This window comes from Physella acuta, unplaced genomic scaffold, assembly GCF_028476545.2.
Source record: "Physella acuta isolate Inbredline_101_S28 unplaced genomic scaffold, ASM2847654v3 ptg000944l, whole genome shotgun sequence".
Taxonomy (NCBI): Eukaryota; Metazoa; Mollusca; class Gastropoda; family Physidae; genus Physella; species Physella acuta.
In genome coordinates, this window is record NW_026732461.1 from 27,499 (window position 1) to 54,881 (window position 27,383).

The window sequence follows — 27,383 nt, forward strand, 5'->3', positions numbered from 1 at the left end:
TGGACGATTTTTACCTCCCCCCCTCCCCTCCGTCACACGTCGTCACAAAAAGTCAGACCCCGCCCCCCTAAAATGACGTCACACCTCAACCTACAACCCCCCCTCAAAATTGCAGTTGAATTTTTTAAAACATCGATATTTTTCCAAAATCTTGTCTAAACTATTACAATTTATTAAAACAGTTATCTAAAACGCGAAATAACGTCTAAAATTCGTTTTCTAACATTGCTTTTTTATAATGCAAAAATGTGACGTCGCAACATCTGACCCCCCCCCCCCTCCCTCTCATCACACATCGTCACAAAATTATGGACCCCCCTCCCCCCTACGAGTGTGACGTCATTTATGGATGACCCCTTATCTCATATTTTATACGATGAAATTGAACATCACTTTAGAGCAATGTCAATTTTCGTTTCAACGACAGTCAGCAACGAAACACGTTAAAAACATGTTGATTTCGTCACACGTTCATGCTGGTATCTTACCCTTACACGAACCTGACAACTAGATATTCAGGCGGAATCATCTCCATTCAGTTTTGTCCCTCCAGTGCTCACGGATATACAGAAACGTCACAAAATGTGTTGGCCAAATTACGCACCTTGAGATTTGTACTGCCTAGCACCGGTTAAGGATGGCGCAAAACTTGCAACTAGGAGCGGCCTACACTCAATGGTTAGTCTAACTCTGCGACTATTAATTCATTTTTCAAATATTAAATGTGGTAAATAAATATCAAGGTTTATATAGATTGTTCTGATTATGGCAAAAGTTTAATTCGAGAAAGTAAAGATCTAGCTTTGATTCGATGTAACGGAATTTTGAAGTACCAAATGCCAATTTTATTAGATCTAGATCTAGATCTAGATCTAGATCTAGATTCTAGATCTAGATAGAAATCTAGATCTATCTTGATTTTATTGATCTTAATTCTAGACATACTAGATCTATAGATCTAGATCGAGATTAACATTTGAAAGCTGTAAGATAGAGCGTACAACTTTAAAAAAAAATGATTTTAGAGGCTGTTTATGAAAGTCAACAGACCTACTTTTTTTCCGCTAGATCTAGATGTCTAGTACCTATTACATTTTAACAATGTAATTGATTATTACTATTTAAAAATATTATTGTTATTACGTATTTTTTGACAGGGCAAGTCAGGCAACAAAAAGCCAAACAATTTTGCCTAACTTATCCGATTATACAAGTTGTTATACATTTTAGTTACCCGATATTAGAGATTCACCATTGTGAAATGACTGATCCTATTATAAGTATTGTGCGATTTGACGGGTTAAATTTTGTAATGATTCAGCAACTGAGACATTTCTCGGATCTTAGTTGGCGTCGTAGCTACTAGTGGGAGTCACCAGTTACTACCCCTTAGTGGCGCTATCCCTGATTCGGTGTAGTTAGTTGCCCACCGAAACCAAGGTGTACTGGGTGCTCTTTAGAACGACTAATAGCCGTCCTGTTGCTCTTTGTGGAGTTCTGACCAACCGGGGTCACATCATGGAAGTTTTATTGTACTTATGTTGTTGTAGTTTTATTTTACTTATGTTATTGTACTTTTATTTTACTTATGTTGTTGTACTTTTATTTTACTTATGTTGTTGTAGTTTTATTTTACTTATGTTATTGTACTTTTATTTTACTTATGTTGTTGTACTTTTATTTTACTTATGTTGTTGTATTTTTATTTTACTTATGTTATTGTACTTTTATTTTACTTATGTTATTGTACTTTTATTTTACTTATGTTGTTGTAGTTTTATTTTACTTATGTTGCTGTAATTTTATTTTACTTATGTTGTTGTTGCTTTATTTTACTTATGTTGTTGTACTTTTTATTTTACTTATGTTGTTGTAGTTTTATTTTAATTATGTTGTTGTAGTTTTATTTTACTTTATTTTACCAATACAAACACACAAAAAAAAAAAAAAAAAAAAAGCAAACGAAAACAAAAACCTAACAACAAACCCAACCACAACCATAAACACCAATACGAACACAAAGAAAAAAAAACGAAAAAGCAAACGAAAACCAAATCCAAACGCAAAACCAACCACAAACAAAAACCCAAAGAAAAAAAACACAAACGAAAAAGCAAACGAAAACAAACCAAATCCAAACGCAAAACCAACCACAAACACAAATACAAACACAAACCCAAAGAAAAAAACACAAACGAAAAAAGAAAGAACAAAAACGAACCAAATCAAAACGCAACCACTAACGCAAACCCAACCTAAACACAAAGAAAACACTAACGCGAACATAAACGCAAAGTGCTCACAGTCTAGCCCGGGGCAGAATCGCCTGTTTCAGCTTAATAATCGACTATAGTACCCCAACTTATTCATAGTCTTTTGCACTCACTTAAACGAACGTAGGTGCCAAACCAAACCAAATGAACAATTATAATACTCCAAACTTATTCGTAAAATACCTACAACATTTGCACTTGATCAATCCCCGCTAATTATGTAATTTTTTTTCCCAACACCAAAGCAAAGTAATAAAAAGTAAATTCTTTTCCACGAAAGCAATGTTTATAAAGGGAAGTAATTGTGTTTTCCGAATGTATCAAAGGGAAGTAGGTGCTAAAAGACTAAACATAAATAATTTTCAGACATAATTAGAAGTTTTGTTACTTTTTTTTAAATTGTGTTTATTGAACATGCCGACAATTATTACAATCAGTTTGAAAAATGAAAATTATTTCCCAACACTTTCAATAGTAATTTTTTAACTCATAAATTTAGACTTTGAGCACGATAACAGTCTAACACTTAAATCCATAAAAGTTTGTCAACGACAAAAAAAGTTACAGTTCTTTTAAGTAAATAGCAATCATCATTTTTTATGTTATATAAAACAAACACAACGCAACACGCAAACTTAAATGCAAACACAAATTCAAACATAAAAGAAAACACAACACAAACGAACGAAAACTCAAACAAAAATGCAAACACAATGCAAACGCAAACACAAACGCAAATACAAAAGAAACAAACGCAACACGCGATTGCAAATACAAACGCAACGGCAAATATAAACACAAAAGAAAATACAAACACAAACATAAACAACGCAAACGCAGATAAAAAAACGAAAACGCAAACATAAACACAACTTAAATATAAAATTGCATCAACTTAGCTGTAACGGTACTCAACTTCTCGTGTTCACACTTACACACACACACAAATTCACACATACACACACAGACATACGGAAAAATTGCCTCAGAAAACTATGTTTTTCCGACTCAGGGAGGTTAAAACGTCGAGATTTATGAAAACCTCGAATTTTTTTTTTTACTTCCTCTATACTTCGAATACAAGAAAGTAAAAACGGGGTGGGGGTGGGGGGCGGTGACGCCAACTGCAAAATATACACAAAAATGGGGGTGGGGGGTTGACACCATTTGTAGACCTAGCGACGCTACTAAACCTACTTCCAGCGTTTAACCAGTGCAAACCGAAAACAATATTTCAGATGTGAGTCAGTGCGAGATGCAGGACTTATCACATTTCTTATGAAGAGAGGGGCTCTATGCTAGAGAGGGGTTAAAGACTTGATGCAAAGTAGCTGGACGAGAGGACCCCATACCCAGAAATGGTTGAGTTTATCGTTTGTATTGAAAGTCTGTAGATGTAAACTCAGTACATGCGTGAATACACATATCATTAAAATATGTAACTATTAGTTACCTTAGTGACCCACTTCAAAAATATATGTAATACGTAGTATTTAAAAAAACAGATCTGTATAGAAAACAATTGTTGGAATTGGAAATTTTAAAGATTGAAAGGTAATGAAATACAATCACGGCCTGAAAAATCATGTCAATTATTATTTTCAGGATTCACTTACCAAAGAAGATCTTTTAACTAAGCTTAGCGATGCAAAAAGTCTAGGACTTTCAAAGGATGAATTTTTCTATTTGCTAGATATCGAAGACAAAATAACAAAACTCAGGGAAAAAATTCAATTCAAGGTGACAATAAAATGACATTTATATCTGGCTTCCTACTGTTGTTAGCTGTGTCAATTCTTGTTTCTGTATCTGGCTACCTACTGTTGTTAGCTGTGTCAATTCTTGTTTCTGTATCTGACTACCTACTGTTGTCAGCTGTGTCAATTCTTGTTTCTGTATCTGACTACCTACTGTTGTTAGCTGTGTCAATTCTTGTTTCTGTATCTGACAACGTACTGTTGTTAGCTGTGTCAATTCTTGTTTCTGTATCTGACTACGTACTGTTGTTAGCTGTGTCAATTCTTGTTTCTGTATCTGACTACGTACTGTTGTTAGCTGTGTACATTCTTGTTTCTGTATCTGGCTACCTACTGTTGTTAGCTGTGTCAATTCTTGTTTCTGTATCTGACTACCTACTGCTGTTGTTAGCTGTGTCAATTCTTGTTTCTATAGCTGACTACCTAATGTTGTTAGCTGTGTCAATTCTTGTTTCTGTATCTGGCTACCTACTGTTGTTAGCTGTGTCAATTCTTGTTTCTGTATCTGACTACCTACTGTTGTTAGCTGTGTCAATTCTTGTTTCTGTATCTGACTACCTACTGTTGTTAGCTGTGTCAATTCTTGTTTCTGTATCTGGCTACCTACTGTTGTTAGCTGTGTCAATTCTTGTTTCTGTATCTGGCTACCTACTGTTGTTAGCTGTGTCAATTCTTGTTTCTGTATCTGGCTACCTACTGTTGTTAGCTGTGTCAATTCTTGTTTCTGTATCTGACTACCAACTGTTGTTTGCTGTGTCAATTCTTGTTTCTGTATCTGGCTACCTACTGTTGTTAGCTGTGTCAATTCTTGTTTCTGTATCTGGCTCCCTACTGTTGTTAGCTGTGTCAATTCTTGTTTCTGTATCTGACTACGTACTGTTGTTAGCTGTGTCAATTCTTGTTTCTGTATCTGGCTACCTACTGTTGTTAGCTGTGTCAATTCTTGTTTCTGTATCTGGCTACCTACTCTTGTTAGCTGTGTCAATTCTTGTTTCTGTATCTGGCTACCTACTGTTGTACGCTGTGTCAATTCTTGTTTCTGTATCTGACTACCTACTGTTGTTAGCTGTGTCAATTCTTGTTTCTGTATCTGGCTACTTACTGTTGTTGGCTGTGTCAATTCTTGTTTCTATATCTGACTACCTACTGTTGTTAGCTGTGTCAATTCTTGTTTCTGTATCTGGCTACCTACTGTTGTTAGCTGTGTCAATTCTTGTTTCTGTATCTGACTACCTACTGTTGTTAGCTGTGTCAATTCTTGTTTCTGTATCTGGCTACCTACTGTTGTTGGCTGTGTCAATTCTTGTTTCTATATCTGACTACCTACTGTTGTTAGCTGTGTCAATTCTTGTTTCTGTATCTGGCTACCTACTGCTGTTGTTAGCTGTGTCAATTCTTGTTTCTGTATCTGGCTCCCTACTGTTGTTAGCTGTGTCAATTATTGTTTCTGTATCTGACTACGTACTGTTGTTAGCTGTGTCAATTCTTGTTTCTGTATCTGGCTACCTACTGTTGTTAGCTGTGTCAATTCTTGTTTCTATATCTGACTACCTAATGTTGTTAGCTGTGTCAATTCTTGTTTCTATAGCTGACTACCTAATGTTGTTAGCTGTGTCAATTCTTGTTTCTGTATCTGGCTACCTACTGTTGTTACCTGTGTCAATTCTTGTTTCTGTATCTGGCTACCTACTGTTGTTAGCTGTGTCAATTCTTGTTTCTGTATCTGACTACCTAATGTTGTTAGCTGTGTCAATTCTTGTTTCTATAGCTGACTACCTAATGTTGTTAGCTGTGTCAATTCTTGTTTCTGTATCTGGCTACCTACTGTTGTTAGCTGTGTCAATTCTTGTTTCTGTATCTGACTACCTACTGTTGTTAGCTGTGTCAATTCTTGTTTCTGTATCTGACTACCTACTGTTGTTAGCTGTGTCAATTCTTGTTTCTATAGCTGACTACCTAATGTTGTTAGCTGTGTCAATTCTTGTTTCTGTATCTGGCTACCTACTGTTGTTAGCTGTGTCAATTCTTGTTTCTGTATCTGACTACCTACTGTTGTTAGCTGTGTCAATTCTTGTTTCTGTATCTGACTACCTACTGTTGTTAGCTGTGTCAATTCTTGTTTCTGTATCTGGCTACCTACTGTTGTTAGCTGTGTCAATTCTTGTTTCTATATCTGGCTACCTACTGTTGTTAGCTGTGTACATTCTTGTTTCTATATCTGACTACCTACTGTTGTTAGCTGTGTCAATTCTTGTTTCTGTATCTGGCTACCTACTGTTGTTAGCTGTGTCAATTCTTGTTTCTGTATCTGACTACCTACTGTTGTTAGCTGTGTACATTCTTGTTTCTATATCTGACTACCTACTGTTGTTAGCTGTGTCAATTCTTGTTTCTGTATCTGGCTACCTACTGTTGTTAGCTGTGTCAATTCTTGTTTCTGTATCTGACTACGTACTGTTGTTAGCTGTGTTCAATCTTGTATTTAACCATCAGCTCAGTGAGAGTCAAGATTCTAATGGAGGCACCACACCTAAACGCCCGGACCTTATAAAAAAGCTTGTAGAGGCTAAATTAAGGGGATTAACTCATGAGGAGTTTTTTTATCTTCTTAGTCTTGAAATCAAATTTATGGAAATTAAAGAAAAGGAATCTTGTCAGACGGTATGTTCAATTGTTATTCAGTGTCAATATTTTTTCCACTCACTTAGGAGAAAATGTTTTCAACCAAATTATGACTTGAACTATTGAACAAAAACCACCTAAATATTTTTTAACTCGTGAAATTACTTGTAAATATAAATACCCCAATTAATATAAATAATTTTAGGTTCTGCAGTTGTGCCAATCTTCTATTGCTTAATAGTAATGACTTGGTGTGTGTTTTATCTCCTATTGCAGCATAGTGATAAAGATGATTTATCGAAAGAATACCATTCTTTAGCTGCAACAATGCATTCATCTTTAGGAAATTCTAGCCCAGCAACTCAAGCAAAATGTAGCACCTCCTCTTCAGGTAAATGTAGCACCTCCTCTTCAGGTAAATGTAGCACCTCCTCTTCAGGTGAATATAGCACCTCCTCTTCAGGTAAATGTAGCACCTCCTCTTCAGGTAAATATAGCACCTCCTCTTCAGGTAAATCTAGCACCTCCTCTTCAGGTAAATGTAGCACCTCTTCTTCAGGTAAATGTAGCACCTCCTCTTCAGGTAAATGTAGCACCTCCTCTTCAGGTAAATATAGCACCTCCTCTTCAGGTAAATGTAGCACCTCCTCTTCAGGTAAATATAGCACCTCCTCTTCAGGTAAATGTAGCACCTCCTCTTCAGGTAAATATAGCACCTCCTCTTCAGGTAAATGTAGCACCTCCTCTTCAGGTAAATATAGCACCTCCTCTTCAGGTAAATGTAGCACCTCCTCTTCAGGTAAATGTAGCACCTCCTCTTCAGGTAAGTGTAGCCCCCTCCCCCTACACTGCGCCTCGTCAGGTAAATGTAGCCCTTCCCTGTCAGGTAAATACCCCCCCTCCTTTCTCGTTAGATATATGCAGCCCCTCCTCGTTACGTAAATGTAACCCCTGATTGTGACGTAATATTGCCCCTGCACTATGCCCAGGAGCCGAACTCGAGACTTTCGGGTTAGCAGTCGTGAATCACACCGTGGTTAATATAGTTAATCTTTATTTACTTTTTTTAACGTTATTTCCATTGGAGTGTTCTATTGTTTTTTAAGACTGAAAACAATTTGTTTACATTTTAATACACAGTTCTTTTCCCACATCATCCTTTGGCTCGACATTTCACATTTCCATTCTCTAGCCCCTCCGGTAGATGCAACAGTGCATGAGCTCAAGACATTTCATATTTCCATTCTCTAGCCCCTCCGGTAGATGCAACAGTGCATGAGCTAAAGACATTTCATATTTCCATTCTCTAGCCCCTCCGGTAGATGCAACAGTTCAGGAGCTAAAGACATTTCACATTTCCATTCTCTAGCCCCTCCGGTAGATGCAACAGTTCAGGAGCTAAAGACATTTCACATTTCCATTCTCTAGCCCCTCCGGTAGATGCAACAGTTCAGGAGCTAAAGACATTTCATATTTCCATTCTCTAGCCCCTCCGGTAGATGCAACAGTTTAGGAGCTCAAGACATTTCACATTTCCATTCTCTAGCCCCTCCGGTAGATGCAACAGTTTAGGAGCTCAAGACATTTCACATTTCCATTCTCTAGCCCCTCCGGTAGATGCAACAGTTTAGGAGCTCAAGACATTTCACATTTCCATTCTCTAGCCCCTCCGGTAGATGCAACAGTATAGGAGCTCAAGACATTTCACATTTCCATTCTCTAGCCCCTCCGGTAGATGCAACAGTGCAAGAGCTCAAATCTGTGGTCTCCAAGCACAATGACGACATCGTGAAGGCCTTGAACTTGACGCAACAGCTGAAGCACAAACAAGAAGAGATGGAAGCCAGGTTCAATCACCTAGAGATGCATTTGGTTGACTTTAAGAAAAAACTGGAGCATCAAAACTCCCTCCATCAGACGGAGTGTGGCGCCCTGCAGCAGAAGATGAGTCAACTGGTCTACAGCCAGCAGCTCTGCAGCCAGCAGATCTACAACAGTAGGATCAGCCGCAACAGGCCTAAAGATCTACACTGGGACAAAAGTCTCATTGAAAATCATGCTCTCAAACAATCGGCTGCTGGTGAGCCCACGACGCTGCCTCGGAACATTCCGGCCTATCGTGATGTCAACATGGAGAAAATCACTTCGCCCATCCCGATGTACCGTGATGTCAACATGGAGAAAATCACTTCGCCCATCCCGATGTACCGTGATGTCAACATGGAGAAAATCACTTCGCCCATTCCGATGTACCGTGATGTTAAAATGGAGAAAATCATCTCGCCCATACTCAAAATGCCCTTGGACATTAGAGATCTAGTTCCAAGCATTCGGTCCATTCATTTTGATCAAAAAGACCCCAGTCCTGGCTCCAGACCAATGCTTATCAACAAAAGGGAATTAACTCCGTTTGTTTGGCCTAAGACAAAAGCAGCATTAACTAGCCCAACAATGAAGAGAAATAATTTAACAAGAAACATTAGAAATACATTTTAAGGAAAGTTAGGTTGTAAATATTTGCAAAATGTACTCTCTTAAACATTTATTTATTTCCAAAAATTAGCTCTACAATGTTTTAACAAGAAAATGTTTGAAGATCCTAATGTTTCACTCTTTCTGATGCGTGACACTATACGAAGCGTCACACTACCCGTGACGTCACACTACCCGTAGCGTCACACTACCCGTGGCGTCACACTACCCGTGGCGTCACACTACCCGTGGCGTCACACTACCCGTGGCGTCACACTACCCGTGGCGTCACACTACCCGTGGCGTCACACTACCCGAGGCGTCACACTACCCGTGGCGTCACCCTACCTCTCACATCGGGCTCAGAAAACGTGAAGCGAGGTAGAGAAGTGTGAGAGTTATGTCCCTTGTCGGTTGAACAAGAAATACAACATGTCAACTTGTGTCGTTGAATACATTAAAACTTTGAAAGCTGACACGTGCGTGTTTGTCAATAAACAAAGAGTAGTTTAGCCCCTAGTGTTTGTCAATAAACAGAGTAGTTGGGCCGCTAACTAAACTTCATGTCATATAATACCTTATCAAAAGATAACCGCTGTTGCAATGGGGTGCTGACTTGTCTGGCTAAATGTGGTCACGTCACTCAGGCACCTCCTGCACGAGTGGACGGTGGTGAGGACGGTGGTTATCTCACCAAAACTACTTCATGCTGCTGAGATAAGGTGGAGGGGGATAGTTTAACAGGTAACCCAGATTATATGTGTGTCCATGTAGCGTTGAAATAAGCTGGGACAACTATACTCAATTTAATGTCTTTACATCTTTGACATTTTAGCCAAATGTGAAAGGGGTGTTCCATTATGACGTCAAGATTATTTGTCAAATGTTCATCTCTAATCCATTGCAGTACATTTACAAATTGTCGGACCCCCCATCCCTGCATAAACTGATGTCATTGTTTTGCCTCCGATCCAATTTGCAAATTAGCTATATTATTGAGAGAAGTAGGCGTACATAGCTTCACTTGTTTCCGTGTAATATAATAAAAACCTGATAAGTTTGAAATCACTGCTAAGATTCCACATTACAAAATGACGTTTAGAATGCCGAAATTTGTCGTTACACATTCTTGCCCTCTCCATCCTCAAATGTTCAAGCAGAAACAAAGAAAATAGTGGACATGTTGTTAAACCTTACTAACCAACTAAATACACTGTTACTGATTGTGATTAAACTTCTCTTTGTTGTTGTTGTTTTTTTTTTCGTTTTTTTTCTTACTTTTCTATTCTCTGCTTCTTGTCAAATTGTGTTGTCTTTTACTTTCTCATATATCAAGTAGGACCTATAAAGAAAGTAGGACCTATAAAGAAAGTAGGGCCTATTGGAATCGTGTAACACCACTCTGGTTCTGAAAAACTTAGTTTAACAATCCCGTCTATTGTATGTCTAGTTTAACAATCCCGTCTATTGTATGTCTAGTTTAACAATCCCGTCTATTGTATGTCTAGTTTAACAATCCCGTCTATTGTATGTCTAGTTTAACAATCCCGTCTATTGTATGTCTAGTTTAACAATCCCGTCTATTGTATGTCTAGTTTAACAATCCCGTCTATTGTATGTCTAGTTTAACAATCCCGTCTATTGTATGTCTAGTTTAACAATCCCGTCTATTGTATGTCTAGTTTAACAATCCCGTCTATTGTATGTCTAGTTTAACAATCTCGTCTATTGTATGTCTAGTTTAACAATCCCGTCTATTGTATGTCTAGTTTAACAATCCCGTCTATTGTATGTCTAGTTTAACAATCCCGTCTATTGTATGTCTAGTTTAACAATCTCGTCTATTGTATGTCTAGTTTAACAATCCCGTCTATTGTATGTCTAGTTTAACAATCCCGTCTATTGTATGTCTAGTTTAACAATCCCGTCTATTGTATGTCTAGTTTAACAATCCCGTCTGTTGTATGTCTGTCTGTGCACACGATACTGGTTCAATTATGTTGAAGAAACTTCATTTATAAGTATATCAACGTTTGACTGATTTCTTATAATCGAAAGTAGTACTCACTGTACTATATCCAATAACTTAGGTACCATTTCAGTTAGTTGAACTTAATTTCACGTATACGCATTACACAATACTCATTGGACATTTCTGTCAAATTTTGAACGATTTCTAATAACCGAAAGTGGTACCTTAACACGATGCTTATTCATTTATGTCAAAGAAATTTCATATATAAGTATAATATTTTATAATTGGATTACTTATTTTTGAATGACCACTGATATCCGGAAGTGGTACTTTATTTCTGATTTCTAAAATAGCGATAACATTAGTACAATTTCAAGAAGGTGGACGAAATTGTATACACAGGTATAAGATCTTATTCACTGATTTCTATAAATCTATCGAATTTTGAGTAATTTCTATCGAACTGAACCAGTAGACTACCTTTCGCTGTTTCTAATTTCTCAAAAAAAAATGTATCTATATTCTACACTATGCTATTCATTTTATTTTTTTAAATGTAATATACGAGAACATTTAAGGGTTATCAGATCGCTTTATTTATATTTAAAACACTTTTTAATTCATCTTGTATAAATATCAACTAAACCAAAAATACTTAACACAATGAATCCACTTCAAATCTAGGCCCCGAATCTTCTTGAGATGTGTAGGAGTCTAAGCTTAATCTTATCAACTCTCTTGATGCACGAGTGGCATCAGCTGACGCTAGACTCTGCGTCATTTTTAATGCGTTTTATTTTTCTTGTCCAGTGCTAGATCCAACCATGGACGAGTAAGTTTTAAGTTATTAAATTTTATTTTGCTTGCTTCCTCGTATTTGCTCGGTAGTGGCGGTAGTGGCGAGTGAATTATCGACCAGCTCTAACTGACCAATTTCTTTGAAACTTGGCTAGTGGATCAGGATTAGATGACAATGCAATATGACATCGAATGTGACTCAATGGAGGCGACCGAGTTGGCGAGAATTCTTCCATCATAATGTTGACATGGATTAAAAACGTGCTTTTTTTAGATTTTGCAATCAAAGCGACTACAAAAATAATTTTTAAAAATGAAAACTTAAGACTAACAATAATTCAGAAACTTAATATTTTTAGAATAAATGGTATAAAAGTTGTAAATCCAAAGAACTTGAAAATATTTTTTTTTTTAGTTATGGCTACATTTCCATTTATTTTCAAGCCTAAGTTGTAACCCGATGTTTCACATTCGTAAGACAAACATTGACTAGCTGTAAAGGAACTCCGTGATCGATTTCTGACAGCCCCACATCATAGTTTTTTGTTTACAATACTTTGCAGATAAAGTTTTTTTTAATAACAATGCAAATTTAAACCACATGACCTAGTTCTGCCATTTTTACTTACTCGTATACCTTATAAAGGTAGGTCAATAGAGAAAGTATTGTAATCGTGCAAAATAAAATTCTAGATTTTTTTCAAATCTCGACATTTTACACCTCCCTGAGGCGGATAAACATAGTTTTGCAATTGTTTCCGTATGTCAGGGGCGGAACTACAGTGCCGCCAGACCCCGCAATGCGGGGGGGCCCAGACCGATTGGGGGCCCAAAAATCCTGGCTTAATTATTTAAAAAAAAAAAAAATTAAAAAAAAAAAATTAGGTGGAGGTCGAGTTATCTTTCTTCTACAGTTACAAACAAACACGATAGTCGGCAAACGTCTTTGATAAAAATGCACAGACTATAGCTCGAGAGACCGCCAGACATAAAGTCAACTTCAAAGACGCAGCCTACCGTTCTTTTTAGTGGCGTCGACTAGGAGAACAATAAACCGGTAGTGATCTCCCCTAAACTTTCTCGAATATTCTTATATAAAACAACAGGGGATGGTAACTGGGGATATAGTTATGATTTTTAATCCATTTTAAATACTTAAACTTTTAAAAATAGAATAGAATCTCATAAAAAAAACATTGCGCACCAAGCAAACGCCGAATAAAAACGCGTATAATAGTGCGCAATATTATTAGTACTTTAAAAATTTACATTAGTTTTTTGAGAAATCGGAAGTAGCGTAAATTACTACTTCCAGTCAACGGAAATTACTCAAAATTTAACAGAAGGTAGAGAATTAGATCTTTTACTTACATGTGAAATTTCATTTATCTATCTGAAATAGTACTCAAGTTATAGGCTTTTGAAAAATTCAAAGTAGGAAAAGTACCACTTCCGGTTATCGGAAATCGCTCAAAAGTTGATACGGATCTACGATTTTGATAAAATACTTATATATGAAATTTCATCCACCTAGCTGTAACGGTACTCAAGTTATCGTGTTTACACACGGACAGACAGACAGACAGACAGACACACACACACACAGACATACGGACAAGATTGCAAAATTATGTTTTTCCGTATCAGTGAGGTGTAAAACGTCGAGATTTGTAAAAATCTCGATTTTTTTTTTTTGCACGATTACAATACTTTCTCTATACTACGTATATACGAGAAAGTAAAAAAGCATTGTTATATTGTTTACATTATTAAAATACATATCTATGATTGTGTGTTTAAACTACTGGCCTGAATTCTACAAAAAATATAATTATTTATTTCGATCTCGTACATTTATAATTGCGTTCATTTTTACTTTAACAACTGTATCAATAAACTTGTAAAAGTTTAAGTTATCTCCCTTCAGCGAAGCATCTGAAATTTGACTGTGCCGGCACGCTTTGAAATCGGGCTGGGGAAATGTTGCGGCGACTATCCTGGTCTTCTAGACGACCGGAAAAAGTCGGCACTATTGATGTAGATGTTCATCGGCGCTTTCTTGTCCCCTTCCAATGAACCTTCCCAACTCTCTCCCCTGCCCCCTCTCACCCCTACCCCTCACCTCTACCCCTCACCACACCCTTACTCTTACAATAAGATGTAATGCATAGATTAACGAACCGTCTATGAACTACTGAACTGTAAACTGACCACTCCTGCACATTTTGTTAAAGACACTAGTCAGTAGTTGTTCATTTACCTGATGAACAGCGACGGAACTACAGTCCCGCCAGACCCCGCAATGCGCGGGGGGGGGGGGGGGGGGGGGCAGGCCGTTTAGGGGCCCACGGCTGACCAAAATTAATATTTTTTTAAATTTTGAATTTAATGTTCGTGCATTTTTGCCTTAATATTTGGTTTGTAAAAGAAAAACACTAGCTGCGGTACGATTATCTTTATTTTACAGTCACTATACCACGCTCTTCCGCAACAGATAAAATCCATTACACAAACTACAGTGTAAAATATAGGCAACTCTTCAAATTTGAATGACTTCTTTGACTCGTTGCCCCCCACCTCTTTAATAGCTAAATAGAGGACACGTAACTGTTTAACCGATCCTCCAAAGTGTACTGTCGCGGATTAGGCAGGGGATGGGGACCAAAAAGGGGGTTCAAAAATTGTCGAATTTTTTTTACATATTTTAAACAGTTATTTATAGTTGTATTTTTTAACCATTGTCAAGGCCGAGTTCTATTTCCCTACAATCAAACACACGCTGTCGTCGGCAAAATTCTTTTTAAAAAACAACAAAGTCCATAGCACGAAAAGCCGCTACATATATTATGAAGTGGGCTTTCGTCTTTGCGGCATTGGTAAGGGACCCGAAATCCTTTGTACATTTTTCAATGTTAATGTGTTTGTGATAGTGGTTGAATTTGTATCTTGCATCCTACAAATAATAAAAAAATAATATAAGGGGTCATCCATAAATGACGTCACACTCGTAGGGGGGAGGGGGGTCCGTAATTTTGTGACGATGTGTGATGAGGGGGAGGGGGGGGGTCAGATGTTGCGACGTCACATTTTTGCATTATAAAAAAGCAATGTTAGAAAACGAATTTTAGACGTTATTTCGCGTTTTAGATAACTGTTTTAATAAATTGTAATAGTTTAGACAAGATTTTGGAAAAATATCGATGTTTTAAAAAAATTCAACTGCAATTTTGAGGGGGGGTTGTAGGTTGAGGTGTGACGTCATTTTAGGGGGGGGTCTGGCTTTTTGTGACGACGTGTGACGGAGGGGAGGGGGGGGCGGTAAAAATCGTCAAAAAAAGCGTGACGTCATTTATGGATGACCCCTAATACTATACTAGAAGCTTCAGTTTTATATACGGTTACTTGTTTTTGCTTTTACGAGAAATATCATAGTAAACTTTTAAAGTCTATACTTGGAATAATCTCCCCTGAGTAAGTTTTACAATGGGCGATGCTGACGTACATAGATCAAGGCGTTTTGATGTCGCTTTCAAGTTTTTTTCCCGAGCCGACCCCTATCCCACCCCTCTTTCTCAACCTCACAAGTATCGAGGAGATAAATGTATCGTTTATGAACTACTTCCTAACCGTACGATTCAACACTTCAGCACATTTTGTCAGACACTAGACAGCACTAGATCTAGATCTAGATCTAGTCAACAGATATTAATTTACTTTCATAGTATTAGGCACATCTAATTCACAAAACAGGGCAGGTAAGATTATTTTTATATAATTATTTAGAAATTAATTACGTTTAGAATTAATTGAACATTATTAATAGTCAATTACTATTTATAAATGACGTCATTGAGGTGGGGGTGTGTGAGGGTCTGGCTTTTTGTTAGTCCCCCCCCCCCTCCCCTAAATCAGAAGGTTATCCAACGCGTGACCTGGCCACATACACATACAGTTGTACATGTGAAAAACATTTTTCTGTCTATTTTGCATTACTGCATCATTCACCCAATCGCCATGAAAACTTGGGAAGCTGTTGAGTACAGCCCCGCAAAAGTTTCTGTCATAGGCCTAACATTTGTACATATTGGAGTGGGGACTCCTAACGGAAATATGTGATTTAGCGCCCCGTGATCCTGCATAAACGGATGAGGTTACTACTTGAATACAACCGGCGTCAGTGTCATCCTGAGCGCATCACATATGAGCAAGTTGGCCCCCCACAGACAGTCGTTTAAAAGTTCCCACAACACTAGGAATAAGTCTCGCTACAACACTCGATGACTAAATCTAATTAGGTGTCGCACCAATGTTTCTTCCTAGGTAGACTGTTTTCGGAGGAGGGGTGGGGGAGGGGGAGCTCTGCCGGAAGAAACAATGTGTTGCACCCATCACCCGTGCAGTAATGTAACCGGTAGCTCCAAGAGCCCCGTGACTCCCCTGACACCTGGGTCGTCGCCGAAGGACTTACAGCATGCCTTGGCGTGTCTAGTTGGTAGTGTGGACAAACCCGCGCCCTAAGATCCAAGAAATGAACTGCCGACATTGTTAACATTTAATTCAACTTCTGGAAAACAGGGCACACGGTTGGTAACGTTTTGATGAAAGCCTCATAAAAACCGGCGTCAGTTTGGAGTGTTGTACTAGATTTAGAGAGTCCGTGCTTCTCACATGGAAAACTGAATGGGGCCAGCTCGTGATTTATTCGGGTACCGGATACATTTTTTTTTTAAAATTTATTGCGACCTTTGTTTTCCATATATATATATATATATATATATATATATATATATATATATATATATATATATATATATATATATATATATATATATATAGGGGCCCAAAAAAAAATTCTGCGGGGGGGCCTTTTTTTTCTAGTTCCGCCACTGCCGTATGTCTGTGTGTGTATATGTGTACCTGTGTATGTGTGTATGTGTGAACACGATAACTTGAATACCGTTACAGCTAGATTGATGAAATTTCATACATAAGTATCATATCAAATGTGTAAATCAGTATCAACTTTTCAGCGATTTCCGGTAAACGAAAGTGGAACTTATTCTACTTTCATTTTTTTCAAAAGCATATAGCTTGAGTACTGTTTCAGATAGATAAATGAAATTTCACACGTAAATAAAAGATCTAATTCTCTTCCTACTTTCAAATTTTGAGTTATTTCCGTTGACCGGAAGTATTAATTGACGCTATTTCCTATTTTAAAAAAAAACGCATGTAAATTTATAAAGTACTAATAATATTCCGCACTTTTAGACACATTGTTTGGCGTTTACTTGGTGCGCAATTCTTTTTTCTAAGAGATTCTATTATATTTTTAAAAGTTTAAGTAATTAAAAATTTATTAAAAACCATGTCTATATCCCAAGTTGTCATCCCCTGTTGTTTTATATAAGAATATTCGAGAAATACTATTATATGTTTTTTTGGTACGCAGTTGCTTAACATCTTAATAAGTGCCTAACACGAAAAGCCCATGAGAAAATTATGTTGGTTGTCATGGAAAACACAAAAAGGTTGGCCGTCTTGGATATTTGAGTCTATGTTTCTATACTAAGGATTTGTTAAAGTTCTAGAATTTGACCGTGATTGCTGATTGTTTTGACATTGACGAGAAACAGTTGTTGTTTTTTTTTTTTGTTGTTCTTTTTTTTTGTATTATGGGGTCACACACTTTTTTTTGTCTTAAAGGGAAGTTACATTTTTTTGTTTATGAAAAGTTACAATATTGTTTTGTCTTAAACGAAACTTAACTTTTTTTTTTGTTTGATGTTGTTTTTGTTTTCTAATGGGGTAAAACTTTTTTTTTCTAATGGGGTAGCACTGTGGGGTTTTTTTTGTTTTTTGCCTAATGGGGTAATACTTTTTTTTTGTCTAAAAGGATAGCATTGGGGTTTTTTTTGTCTAATGGGGTAACACTGTTTTTTTTTTACCTCAAGTGAAGCTACACATTTTGTTATGCTAACCATACATTTGACGACAGCATGATCTAGTTAAGTCATGCCAACCCTATAATGGACGACAGCATAATCAAGTTAAGTCATGCCAACCCTATAATGGACGAGAGCATGATCTAGTTAAGTCATGCCACCCTATAATGTAGACAGCATGATCTAGTTAAGTCATGCCAACCCTATAATGGACGACAGCATGATCAAGTTAAGTCATGCCAACCCTATAATGGTCACCAGCATGATCTAGTTAAGTCATGCCAACCCTATAATGGTCGACAGCATGATCTAGTTAAGTCATGCCAACCCTATAATGGACGACAGCATGATCTAGTTAAGTCATGCCAACCCTATAATGGACGACAGCATGATCTAGTTAAGTCATGCCAACCCTATAATGGTCGACAGCATGATCTAGTTAAGTCATGCCAACCCTATAATGGTCGCCAGCATGATCTAGTTAAGTCATGCCAACCCTATAATGGACGACAGCATGATCTAGTTAAGTCATGCCAACCCTATAATGGACGACAGCATGATCTAGTTAAGTCATGCCACCCTATAATGTAGACAGCATGATCTAGTTAAGTCATGCCAACCCTATAATGGACGAGAGCATGATCTAGTTAAGTCATGCCACCCTATAATGTAGACAGCATGATCTAGTTAAGTCATGCCAACCCTATAATGGACGACAGCATGATCTAGTTAAGTCATGCTAATCCTATATTATACAGTTACGTCATTTTAAAATTCATTTTCCTCGGGGTGGGGGGGGGATTTAGTTACCGAAAATACTGAGAGCATCAATACGTCCAAATTAATAACTAATGAGTTTTTAAATAATTAATCGGAATCTATTGGACCATTCCAAGTGGATGCCATTTTTATTACTGATTTAATTTCTGAGTGAATTATTTTCTTCAACTATGTGATATTTTATTTCTTAAGGCAATAGTGTGCATAAGTTACTAAAAATTTAGTTTCGTAAAGTTTTCACGGTCCAAAATTATGGTTGTGTTTATAACCACCGAAGATGTTAAAAATAAACCATCGATCCCGCCTGATATGTGTCACTCAATCAAGGCAATATTACTAAATCTAACAATATTTTGTAAGGTTCATCTTAAATTATGAAAATAATGCAAACGTTTAATTAAAATTGTACTTATAAGCACGATCAATAGATAAAGGGTTAAAACATTGGAAACAAATGTAAATAGGTCACAGTTTTTTTATGGTCAGCTCTTTGAACATTTATAAATTCATGTAACGGCTTTTACAGAGCTCATACTCCTAACCCTTATCTATATGTATAATTCTCTACATGGGGGCCATACGGGACACAACCACGTAAGCACGCCTAGCTTCCCCCTCCCTTGCTCTCCTAGCATATCGCTACCACCGTCCCACCCTCCCCACCAGTCTGGTGAGCTTTTGTTCACGACGATGTTTACAATCGTAGAGCCGGGTTGAATTAGTGGCATCTATTAGGGGCAGATACTTAAGTATTTAAACGATTTGAAACGAAGGGGAGGTAACAATTTCTACTTGATCTTTTCATTGTCGTCTTGTCATGGACGGTATCTTTCACGGGGGGGGGGGGGGGGGGGGGGGGGGCTAGTGACGAATTCCCAAATTTTGAATTGCTGATAAGCAGAAAATAAAACAACTAAACAGCGGCGTATGCTACGCCGCGGGTCGGCCCGTAAATCAGTAATGTTTTCTAAGGATTTTCGACATTGTTTTATAAAGCAACACATAAAGCTTGTGATAGACTAAAAATAGACCAGGTAAAAGTCTATGTATTGTAACCCAAATTATCGTTGTAACTTATTTGTGACACCTGTAACTTACTAAGCTATCTGTTCGTATCCCGAATCACCTGCTCGTATGCTGAATCACCTGTAACTTATTAAGCATCCTGTTTGAGTGTCGAATCACCTGTAACTAAAAGCAATCTATTCGTTTCCCGAATTACCTGTAACGTATTAAACATCCTGCTCGTATCCAGAATCTCGTTATTATTATATTATTAGCTAGAGATAAAGCAATTGTTCTTCTCTTTGATCTAACAGTTTGAGGATTGGCAATCTCATCAAAGCATTTACAGTTGTAGCCTTTGAACTTGGGGTGAATGATGACGATATAGTAGACCGCCTTAACTACTGGGTCATGTATGGAGTCTTTGTTTCTTTCGGCTTTACAGCAGCAACCAAGCAGTACGTCCAGGAGCCAATCTTCTGCTGGCTGCCGTTTGAGTACAAGGACAAGCAACACAAACGTTACATCAACTACTACTGCTGGACTCACACGCTCTACACCCAACCGTTCGACAGCCCGATGCCAGTCCTAGAGCAAGACAGGTAGGTCTGCTCCAGTTCTAAAACTTTATTTTTTTCTGTCCAGTCCTAGAGCAAGACAGGTAGGTCTGCTCCAGTTCTAAAACTTCATTTTTTTCTGTCCAGTCCTAGAGCAAGACAGGTAGGGCTGCTCCAGTTCTAAAACTTCATTTTTTCTGTCCAGTCCTAAAGCAAGACAGGTAGGGCTGCTCCAGTTCTAAAACTTAATTTTTTCTGTCCAGTCCTAGAGCAAGACAGGTAGGGCAGCTCAAGTTCTTACCCGTCATTTTTATTACATACTTTCATTTAATTCGCCACTTCTGTTTGTTTGTGGGTTTGTGGCAAACCTTATAACTCAATTTTGACCCACTTCTAATGCAGCGATTTCGTTCAAACTATCCAGACACGCTCCACTTTGATGACAATATATGTCTATCTATTATTTTAATTTAATCAGACGTTTAATAAGTCATTAAAACTAATTAAACGGGGTCGAAACTAAGGTGAGATAATTAAAGCACTCGATGGATTTCTGAATTGAATTAGAGAATGGGGTGATAAGTAGCTAGACGCGATCACACTAACATTCTGGTTATCTGTGGTTTACGAGAAGGCCACGGCTATTCCCAGCCGGTTGTGAATAGCCGTATTGGGGCTTTTCCTAGCCGACTGTGAATAGCCCCAATACGGCTATTCGCAGTCGGCTGCCATTTCATGCTAAATACGACTGGAAATAATATCTTAAAATAATAAAAGCATTTATTGTTACTTCATATCAAGTAAGGTTTTTTTAACATTACATCTATCAAAAACGGTCACGACTGTGAATAGCCCTAATACGGCTTCGTTGCGAGAATGTTTACAATCCGTCTAGTGAAGGGGCAGATTAGGGGCAGATAATAAAGTTTTCAAACGACTTAAAACTAAAGGGAGGTAACAATATGTAGAACTTGCTGTCGTCTGTTAAATATGGTTACGGACGACAGCTTTTAATGGGCATATCATCGTCTTTTAGATATCACAAGTTACTGATGGTGTTTTAAAGCAAATATTTTTAATCGTGTTAACTTCATAAATTAGGAATCACTAAAATGTAGGAAATAAAAAAATACAATAAAACATTTTTATTTTATAACAACAAGCTTTTAAATGAAATGAAAATAAGATAATTTAACTAATGTGTTGTCTTACGTAAAGCTTTGGTCGCTTATGAGAACTTTTACATATTTAATATTTTAGCGACAAAAGTTATACTGACGAAAGCAGAATAGTTTTATTTTCCGATTTTCATTTCATTTAAAAGCTTGTTGCTGTAAAGGTTTTTTTTTTAATATTTGTTTTATTTCTGTCCAGTCCTAGAACAAGACCAGTGTATTCGAGTAGTTCTGTTTATTTCATAAGTTTTATTTTTATTCCATTCGTATAAACTCTCTTTTGTTGTTTAAATAGCACCAATTCTAGCCAGCACGTTCTTGTTGAGACAAATATATAAGCTCGATACTCTCCTGTGAACTTGCAGGTACAAGCACAGCATCAGCTACTACCGCTGGACCACCGTCTTCTTCCTCTGTCTGGCCATGTTGTATCGCGTACCCAAATTTTTTTGGAAGGAAATCAAACACTTTTCTGGAATCAACGTCAGTAAAATTATTGGTAACTATATAAAATATATTTCTTTAGAGTTTACGATGCATTTTTACTAATTGTTAATTAACAGCTCTGCAGTCGTTAATTAACAGCTCCCCAATCATTAATTAACAGACAGCTCGCCGTCTAGTGATCAAAGAATGTTTTACATTTAAAAAAAAATAAAGTAGAAGGTCCCAACTAAATAATGGCCATAAATGTGTCCTTCTGATTCCAGACATGACTCTAGACACTGTCAAGTCCAGTCAAGAAGATCGAGACAAACAGCTGGGCTTTGTTTCTGAGTTCCTGCATCGCTGGATCACAGTTTATTCACACACGAGGTGCTTTTCTTTTCTCAAACAAATCTCACGTTATCAATGTTCATCATATGACATACGTGTCTTTACATTCAATTTGTTCTAGTATACATTGATACCTAAACATTCAACGTGTATAAATGACATAGAAACCTTTATACTATACGTGTATAAAACGCTTTTAAAGCTTTCGTTTCCTTACAGCAAAAGTGGCAAGAACACAGCAGGGAGACGACTGGCTCCAGTTACTGCCTGGTGTGGGAAAAGATCTGGAAGATTTCTAACGCTCGTCTATCTATTGACAAAAACGATGTACCTGGTAAATGTCATTGTCCAGTTTTTCCTCATTTCGTCCTTCTTGGGTTTGAACTTCTGGACGTTTGGCTACAGTGCCGTGTCAGCCCTGCAGGAAGGTGAGGCGCTGGACGACTTGTTCCCGCGTCTGGCCTACTGCGACTTTAACCTGCGCCAGCTGGCCAACACACAGCCCTTTACTGTCCAGTGCGTGCTGACCATGGCCGTCTTCCTGGAGAAGATGTTCCTGCTCCTGTGGGTGTGCTTGTGGCTTCTTCTGGTTGCCAACCTCTGCAGTCTAGCCAAGTGGACCTACCAGCTGACCAGCCAGACCAAGCTACGGGAGGCCGTAGAAAAATACACTTGTATGTTTGACTGGGCCGACTCGGGCACGGGTGCTCTGACAGGTAAGGAGCTGAGTGCTCTAGTCAGACACTACCTTCGAGCAGATGGCGTGTTCGTCATTAAAATGATCGAGTCGAACACCACCACGTTGTTAGTCAGTGATCTCGTCCGTCAAATAGTTTTACGGTACAAACAATTTGTACGGGAAAATGATGTGGACAATACAAGCAACGGCGGACTTCAAATGAGACGTGAACATCTTGTCTTAGGCAAGAAAGATACCATCATATGAGTTATGTTTTTTACTGCGATTCTAGACTCGATGTGTTAGGTAATGTCACAAAAAAACTTTGTAATTTAAACCACCTCGACGCAAAAACAACTTGGTATTCAAAAGCATTCTAACCAGTGGCATATTAAGGAATCAGTCAGAGGTGGGGTGGTTCAAACATTACTTCGATATATATATATATATATATATATATATATATATATATATATATATATATATATATACGTCAATATCCATGTCCATTTTTATGTCCACGTCCATGTCTATGTTTATGTATATATATATATATATATGTCTGTGTCTATCTCTCCTATACATTATCACATAGATTATCACACTTTCTACGCCTGAATGCTAATAACGACTGTATTGTCATAGTTAAAATAAACCGGGAGTGATCTCCCCTAAACTTTCTCGATTATTCTTATATAAAATAACAGGGGATGGGAACTCGGGCTATAGACATGATTTTTAATCCATTTTAAATACTTAAAGTTTTAAAAATAGAATAAAATCTCGTAGACAAATTAATTGCACACCAAGTGAACGCCAAATAAAAAAGCGCATAATAGTGCGCAATATTATTAGTACTTTTAAAATTTACATTAGTTTTTTGAGAAATCGGAAGTAGCGTAAAGTACTACTTCCAGTCAACGGAAATTACTCAAATTTTAACAGAAGATAGAAAATTAGATCTTTTACTTACGTGTGAAATTTCATTTATCTATCTGAAATAGTACTCAAGTTATAGGCTTTTGAAAAATTCAAAGTAGAAAAAGTACCACTTCCGGTTATCGGAAATCGCTCAAAAGTTGATACGGATCTACGATTTTGATAAAATACTTATATATGAAATTTCATCAACCTAGCTGTAACGGTACTCAAGTTATCGTGTTTACACATGGACAGACTGACAGACACACAGACAGACACACAGACATACGGACAAGATTGCAAAATTACGTTTTTCCGTATCAGTGAGGTGTAAAACGTCGAGATTTGTAAAAATCTCGATTTTTTTTTTTTTTTTTCACGATTACAAGACTTTCTCTATACTTCGTATATACGAGAAAGTAAAAAAACGTAAAGCCATGTTTGTGGTCAATTACGTCAGCACACCATATAGGCCTATATCTATAAAAGCAGAAGCCATCAATGGAAATAACCAACTATACTACAGCTGTAGTAACAGATATATGGGGAAACGTGAGTAAAACCATACAAGCTTTCGGTTACAAGGTAGAGTCGTGTTATTGAGTAACACTGGATGTAATCTCGAAATGTGTCTTTGCCTTTGTAATAAAATTGCCGAAACATTTCCATTAAGACGATGTCTTCCATTTATTTTGTTTTAGTGATCATAATTCGAATGATTAGGTAAAATAGTGTATCGATCCTGTCTGAAGCCTGCTAACGCCTGTCTGGTGGTCTATGATTGATTTCTATTACGTTCGCTTTGTCTGAATCAGGGAAGAAAATTAAATAGTTGAGGGGTGTAGCTGGGTTTTGGATTTAAGGCGCGAAAAGAACAGGAGAATTTGGGCGCTGTCCAGGGGTGGTGTTGTTCAGCAAGTACACCTTTACCCCCGGAGAACCGGGGTAGGGGGTTATTTTAATTTCAGAACCGCGGAGGAAGTGTGGGGTGTGTGGCGGGGGGGGGGGGGGGGAGGACAGGAATCAAACATTCAAATTTAGTGAATGCGTGTCGACCGGATGTGGAGGAGGGGGGGGGGGCGGGCGTAGCGTACTTTTGGATGTCCACACATATCATGTAACATCAAAATGTGTGTGGTTGTCTTATAGCAAACACACAGAATTTAATCTGCATATAATATGCAGACAAATCAATCCAGTAACTTGAATATACATGTTTATCAATTTAAAGTCTGCTATAAGCCAGCAATGAACGTAACAAAAATAAGGTTCATAAACCCGATCTCACTCATTCATAAAGCTGGGTACAACTAGAGAAACCCGATCTCACTCATTCATGAAGCTGCTTACAACTAGAGAAACCCGATCTCACTCATTCATGAAGCTGCTTACAACTAGAGAAACCCGATCTCACTCATTCATGAAGCTGCTTACAACTAGAGAAACCCGATCTCACTCATTCATGAAGCTGCTTACAACTAGAGAAACCCGATCTCACTCATTCATGAAGCTGCTTACAACTAGAGAAACCCGATCTCACTCATTCATGAAGCTGGGTACAACTAGAGAAACCCGATCTCACTCATTCATGAAGCTGCGTACAACTAGAGAAACCCGATCTCACTCATTCATAAAGCTGCTTACAACTAGAGAAACCCGATCTCACTCACTCATGAAGCTGCGTACAACTAGAGAAACCCGATCTCACTCATTCATGAAGCTGCTTACAACTAGAGAAACCCGATCTCACCCATTCATGAAACTGGTACAAATAGAGAAATCCGATCTCACTCATTCATGAAGCTGCTTACAACTAGAGAAATCCGATCTCACTCATTCATGAAGCTGCTTACAACTAGAGAAACCCGATCTCACTCATTCATGAAGCTGCTTACAACTAGAGAAACCCGATCTCACTCATTCATAAAGCTGCTTACAACTAGAGAAACCCGATCTCACTCATTCATAAAGCTGCTTACAACTAGAGAAACCCGATCTCACTCATTCATTAAGCTGCGTACAACTAGAGAAACCCGATCTCACTCATTCATGAAGCTGCTTACAACTAGAGAAACCCGATCTCACTCATTCATGAAGCTGCTTACAACTAGAGAAACCCGATCTCACTCATTCATGAAGCTGCTTACAACTAAAGAAACCCGATCTCACTCATTCATGAAGCTGCTTACAGTTACAACTAGAGAAAATTAAACTTTAGAACTTTTCTTTCCATAAATATAAATAAAGCGTGAGTAGTATATTAGGTCCCTTTTGGGTCGCTTTTTTGGCGGAGGAGCGCAGGGTGAGGAGCAATGACATATAGTAAAATACTCGGGAGGAGCGAAGGGTGAAGGGACAATGACATATAGTAAAATACTCCCAGCCTGGCGCATCGCAGGGTGAGGAGCGAAGGGTGAAGGGACAACGAGATATAGTAAAATACTACGCCAACTGGGGTTGGCGCAGGAGCCGTAGGTACAATGAGATATAGTAAAATACTCCCAGCCTGGCGCAGAGGCTGGGTGAGGAGCGAAGGGTGGATGTACAATGACATATAGTAAAATACTCCCCACCCTAGGGTGGCGGAGGAGTGAAGGGTGGGTCACATTTTTGTGACCTTGTGACGTAATCATTGACCTTGTGACGTAATCATTGACCTAGTTACGTAATTTTAATGAGTTTTTAATTAGTTTGAATTTAATTTTTAAATTTTAATTAATTTTTTGACCTAGTTACGTAATTTTAATGCGTTTTTTAATGAGTTTTAATGAGTTTTTAAATTTTTAATTAATTTTTATTATCGAGTTACGTAATTTAATTACTTTGATTGTTTAATTTGTTTGTTTACTTGTTGTTTAATTTAATTACTTTGTTTATATTGTGTAATTTTTATTAACGAGTTACGTAATTTGATTATTTGTTTACTTTTTAATTATTTTTATTTTGTTTATTTTTAATTTTATTTTATTTTATAATTAGTTAAATTATTATTAACTAGTTACGTAATTTGATTTTAATTACTTTTGTTTATTTATTTATTTGATATATTTCTTTTCTTTGATGTATGGTATTTAAAATAAAAGACACTGTTTATTTGATTTTAAACGGATAGGGGTGTTGGTGGATGAGAGGGGGAGTAATGATGGGGTTTGAGGGTAGGGGTGCGTTAGCGTGTACTTTGTGAATAACATCCATTAACCAGACATGTAACACCTGTTACGTATCGACCGCCCGAGAAGTTTTCTCGGCGCTGCCCGTTTTAATGGGAATGTATTGATCGCACCCACAGGGCCATCACAGCATGATGTCCCACCTAATTAAATTTTTGTTATGCTTCACCGAGTTTCCCCCGCTCGGTTTGAAAGGTCATGGTAATTTACGACGTACATTAAGTGCCTCTCCGTGAAGTACGTAGGTCATTATGCAACAGCTGTTGTGCGACAGCTGGTGGTGTAATTAGGTTGAGAAACCGGACATTACCTTGTTGGTTTTCTAGTACGCGTATGCTACACGTATATACACACACACACACGATTATTTGTTTACTTTTTAATTGTTTAATTTGTTTGTTTACTTGTTGTTTAATTTAATTACTTTGTTTGTATTTTTATTTTGTTTATTTTTAATTTTATTTTGTTTTATAATTA

At 37.5% G+C, this 27,383-nt stretch overlaps 1 protein-coding gene across 4 annotated transcripts; it reads left to right on the forward strand.

Annotated features, from left to right (window-relative positions):
* The first annotated feature begins 617 nt into the window (after positions 1 to 617).
* Positions 618 to 23,488, forward strand: LOC131953738 (innexin unc-9). Of its 4 annotated transcripts, XR_009388676.1 has the most exons (7): positions 618 to 678; positions 3,512 to 3,634; positions 3,879 to 4,013; positions 6,524 to 6,691; positions 6,929 to 7,043; positions 8,376 to 9,868; positions 19,942 to 19,957. XR_009388676.1 is itself a non-coding variant. In XM_059317070.1 (5 exons), the coding sequence occupies exons 1-5, from the start codon at positions 11,924 to 11,926 to the stop codon at positions 23,080 to 23,082; spliced, it is 1,263 nt and encodes a 420-aa protein (XP_059173053.1). In that variant the 5' UTR covers positions 11,848 to 11,923; the 3' UTR covers positions 23,083 to 23,488. The 4 variants fall into 4 exon arrangements, 3 of the variants coding, with proteins under 3 accessions (XP_059173053.1, XP_059173055.1, XP_059173054.1); XM_059317070.1 differs by lacking the exons at positions 618 to 678; positions 3,512 to 3,634; positions 3,879 to 4,013; ... (1 more) ...; positions 6,929 to 7,043; positions 8,376 to 9,868 and adding exons at positions 11,848 to 11,931; positions 21,725 to 21,858; positions 22,070 to 22,175; positions 22,356 to 23,488 and having other exon boundaries at positions 19,942 to 20,229; XM_059317072.1 differs by lacking the exons at positions 618 to 678; positions 3,512 to 3,634; positions 3,879 to 4,013; ... (1 more) ...; positions 6,929 to 7,043; positions 8,376 to 9,868 and adding exons at positions 11,995 to 12,158; positions 21,725 to 21,858; positions 22,070 to 22,175; positions 22,356 to 23,488 and having other exon boundaries at positions 19,942 to 20,229.
* The last annotated feature ends 3,895 nt before the right edge of the window (positions 23,489 to 27,383 follow it).

Excerpts from the sequence above, each read along its gene's own strand:
- LOC131953738 (XM_059317070.1), top strand. Across the intron at positions 20,230-21,724 it reads CCAGTCCTAGAGCAAGACAG|GTACAAGCACAGCATCAGCT; the intron begins GTAGGTCTGCTC and ends GTGAACTTGCAG. Across the intron at positions 21,859-22,069 it reads CAACGTCAGTAAAATTATTG|ACATGACTCTAGACACTGTC; the intron begins GTAACTATATAA and ends TTCTGATTCCAG.